Genomic DNA, 4127 nt, shown 5'->3' with positions numbered 1-4127 from the left:
TGCACATGTACTGCCCAGTTAGATAAACTTTGAATAGTTTCCAAGTGTGTGTGAATGATTCTCGGGGGCAGGGGAATGGCTTCCAGGGGCAGGGGATTTCCCAGAGCAGGAGCTGCCGTGGGGTGGTTCTTAAGAGCGGACTTCACGTTGGTTGGGGGGGGCCAAGTGTGCTTGAATCCATTAGAAATCACATAAAACTATGGGAATCTGTTTGCTTTGGCTTTCCGGTTGCTCCCTGCGATTGTTTGCGGAACTGCGAGAGGTTTTTTAGGGTGGAGAAGGGGGGTTACCAAATTGGCCAAGGCGTGGGAGGGTATTGGGAGATCTGCTATAGCGATGGTGGGTTGAGATCTGAGGTCTTGGGGATCTGCTTCAAGAAAAGCCCCGAAATTAGCGGACATCTCCTCGAAGGTGGATCTCAGCCAGTCCTCATGCCCATGACTCCTAGTCCAGGGAACATTTCTTCAGGAATGGCTGTGAAAGTGAGAGTGGAAGCAACGACAAGCAGGCAAGTAGGAGACACACTCCAAGGACCTGCAAATCACAAGTCCAACGAAGACTTTGAGACGCCCTAAGTGGGCTTGGATCCAGGCAAAGATGGTCCATTCCAAAAGCACCTAAAGCGTGACAAAAGGTAACATATTTTCCATTTTGAAACAATATTCTAGAGACCTGATGGGTTTTCAAAAGAGGCTATTCCACGAGGAATAGATATTAAACGGGCATCATTTCATACATAAATGTATTGTATTTTGGGTCGTTCAAGGTCTCACATTTCTCCACACATGCCAAAAATCGATGCCCATCGTGGACCCAACTCCCAAGCAAATCAGACGCCGGCTTCGTTCGCTTTAATTGATTTCTGTGTCTCTGTGACAGCTCGAGCCAATCGACAGCTTTCGGTAATTGCAGCCCTAAGCCCGGAACCCTTTCTGCTCAGCCCTGGCCGAAAAGAGTCTGCGCCAAATGCAATTAACCAGCCGTAACGCCCACACACATTAAACCGGAAACAGAAACAGAGACCCGGAGAGAGGCATTCGTTCGGCTTTTGATGTCACTTTTGGCAAATGAATTTATACAAGGGGGTGCCAAGGGGGGGGGGGACAAGGGGGACATCAAACGTTCGTTATGCTCATATGTGGAATATTTGAAATATCATAAGCTCTTTCTTTCCATCTTTTGGGCCCGGGAGCAATTACACAAATGTAATTTGCAGCTAAATGGAATGTTTTTAATGAATTTATATTCCCTGAAAGTGCCAACAGTGGGGTGCAACCAGCCCAAGTCCCGCATCTATTCCTAGACCCGTAAATCATCTTCGATCTTCGATGAAGTCTGGACCGAAATAGAGTGCCTTTTTTTGGGGTAGGTCATTGAACTAACTTCTGTTTTTGAGTATTTCCCCCCAGTCTGCAGATCAATGCACTCCAAAAATATTTCCCTTCTGCACTCAAAAATTGTGATTTCTGTTTTTTGGGGGGGGGGAACTCTGTTCAAAATGGAGGCTGGTTTACACTGCTTATGAAAATTATGATAATTTCATGAGGAATTCACTTCCAGAGGCCTGCCCAAGTTCATTGGGGATTTGCATTTGTATGGGCTCCAATGACTGGGTTACGTATTCGAGGCGAAGTTCTATGAAGGAAGCATTAGCTAAGCGCTATTCACCTCGAACTTGAGCTTCCCACATCGGATGTGTGGAGACAAAGCGGCCGCGAGGTCTTTCGCTGTTTTGTTCTTTACTGTTTCTGTTTTTTCGATCATGAACAGTCGCGTGCTTGAGCAGAGCAGAGAGCTTGGGAATTTATTCAAGAGGGTGATTGAAGGGTAAAAGTACTTCGAAATTTCGGAATTAGTCAAAGGAAATTTGTAAATATCAGGGAAACAAGTAATAAATTATTTACAAATTTCCAAAATTAAATTCCCTGCTGTCCAGTGTAGTCGAGCGATCTGGATATCTCTCTCTCCCTTTTGTAATCGTACTCTTCCTCTCCGGAACCAATGGAATCGCAAAGCTTTAAAAATAAATGAACTAATCGGAAAGAAACTTCGACGTCATCGCGGCTCTGACGGAGGGAGAGCGTGTGGCAAATGGGAGGCCGTGAGAGACGTTCGGACGTCACCGGAACGTATATAAAGCTGTGGATTCGATGCAGTGCCCCACCAGTCGCCGACATGAATCAGGCCTCGCTCTACCAGAACGCCAACCAGGTGCAGCGCCACGACGCGAAGCTGATCCTGGAGGAGTTCGCCTCGACGCTGCAGTGGCGATCGGACGGGGAGGACGCCCTCCTGGACGTGGGCTCTGGCTCGGGCAATGTCCTGATGGACTTCGTGAAGCCCCTGATACCGCGGGGGGCCCAGCTGGTGGGCACCGACATCTCCAGCCAGATGGTGGGCTTCGCCAGCCAGCACTACCAGAGGGAGGAGCGCACCCAGTTCCGGGTGCTGGACATTGGCTGCGAGCGACTGCCGCAGGAGCTGAGCGGCGGCTTCGATCACGTCACGTCCTTCTACTGCCTCCACTGGGTGCAGAACCTGCGCGGGGCCCTGGCCAACATTTACGATCTGTTGAGGCCCGAAGGCGGCGACTGCCTGCTCGTGTTCCTCGCCTCCAATCCCGTCTACGAGGTGTACAAGATCCTGCAGTTGAACGAGAAGTGGTCGGGGTACATGCAGGACGTCGAGCAGTTCATCTCCCCGCTGCACTACAGCTCCAATCCGGGCGAGGAGTTCGCTCAGCTGCTCAACGAAGTGGGCTTCATCCAGCACAATGTCGAGATTCGCAGCGAGGTCTTTGTCTACGAGGGTGTCAGGACTCTGAAAGGTGAGACCCAAAGCCTGCAGCTCCTCAAGGAGGCTCCCACTGAATGTATCTCTATTTACAGACAATGTCAAGGCTATTTGCCCCTTCCTGGAACGCATGCCAGCGGCCCTGCACGAAGATTTCCTCGATGACTTTATACAGATTGTCATCTCCATGAATCTGCAGCAGGGCGATCAGGCCAACGATCAGGATCAGAAGTTTATATCCCCTTACAAGCTGGTGGTGGCCTATGCTCGCAAGTCCCCGGAATTTCTAAACAATGTTCTGGTCGAGTCCCCGCATCAGAAGCGCCTCAAGGGCCTGAATTAGGGCTCCTCTGAGTGTTAGTAAAAATTTATCTTGTATCTTAGTTTGATTGCAGTGCTTAAAACCACTTAAACAGAGTCTATTTATGCCAAATAATAGCCAAATAATAATGTACTTGTTAAGATTTTGTTGCCGCAAAGTTCCTAAAACCCAACCCATGAGGATATTTATGGGAAATTCCCATTAAATTCTATTAAAAATATTCTCTAGAATTAATATTGTATTAAAAATGTATAGCAAATAAATATTAAATATTATTTGTATCAACTGAGATGCTTTATTTATATTATATTTTTTTTTATATATTTTATAAGAAAGTTGTACAATATTTAAAAAAAATTACCAAAATATTTGTTTTCATTGTTTCGTTCATAAAAGCTTTAGTTCAAGATATTATTAGTGCTAGTATAAAAGGTTTCTAATTTTCTATTAATTTCTAGATCACAAGTATCTAATATTTAAAAGAGATTTACGTATTTCTGACTCCAGTACATTCACTGGCGTTCTCATGAATACTCATCCACTTATAGGCAAACAAAGTTTGAGATACAATCGTTATTTCAGGCTTCCACAAACACTTGCATTACTCAACACTTTTGCTTCTTATGTAAAGCGCGATCTTTGCGTGATCTGGTCACATTGTCATACAATTATCGTCACACAAATCGGATATATATATAATCATGAGATTTCCCCGTGATATATCATTTATACAGAGCGATTGAAGCCCCGGACTGAATAATTGCTGCTTTTGACAGAAGCAATTATTGGAAAAACAAGTTACACTCTCTCTCTCTCTCTCTCACTCTCTCCTCCTCTTTCTATCTGTCGAGAACTGTAACGGCTTACTCTCTCCATTTCCATCTCCCCCTCTCTCACGTTTTGTGCTTTTGTCAGCCAAAGCTGAGCGGCGCGTCAGAAACCGCGTGCGTTTTAACCGCTTGCGTTTGCCTCGCGATTTTATGAACACAAACTTTTCCTCAGACGCGGGACC

At 46.1% G+C, this 4127-nt stretch overlaps 1 protein-coding gene across 1 annotated transcript; it reads left to right on the top strand.

The window, feature by feature from the left end:
- The first annotated feature begins 1951 nt into the window (after positions 1-1951).
- On the top strand, positions 1952-3378 carry LOC108161394 (juvenile hormone acid O-methyltransferase). The gene is made up of 2 exons (XM_017295642.2): positions 1952-2827; positions 2889-3378. The coding sequence occupies exons 1-2, from the start codon at positions 2092-2094 to the stop codon at positions 3134-3136; spliced, it is 984 nt and encodes a 327-aa protein (XP_017151131.1). The 5' UTR covers positions 1952-2091; the 3' UTR covers positions 3137-3378.
- The last annotated feature ends 749 nt before the right edge of the window (positions 3379-4127 follow it).

This window comes from Drosophila miranda, chromosome 4 (assembly GCF_003369915.1).
Source record: "Drosophila miranda strain MSH22 chromosome 4, D.miranda_PacBio2.1, whole genome shotgun sequence".
Lineage (NCBI taxonomy): Eukaryota > Metazoa > Arthropoda > Insecta > Diptera > Drosophilidae > Drosophila > Drosophila miranda.
Note: the sequence above shows the minus strand (reverse complement) of the source record. Positions and strands in the feature narration are given on the sequence as shown.

What these genes read in the sequence shown, in the direction of transcription:
- LOC108161394 (XM_017295642.2), top strand. Translation starts at nt 2,092, where the DNA reads ATGGGAGGCCGTGAGAGACGTTCGGACGTCACCGGAACGTATATAAAG. An exon ending in GGGTGTCAGGACTCTGAAAG is followed by an intron (nt 2,828 to 2,888) that starts GTGAGACCCAAA and finishes CTCTATTTACAG; the next exon opens with ACAATGTCAAGGCTATTTGC.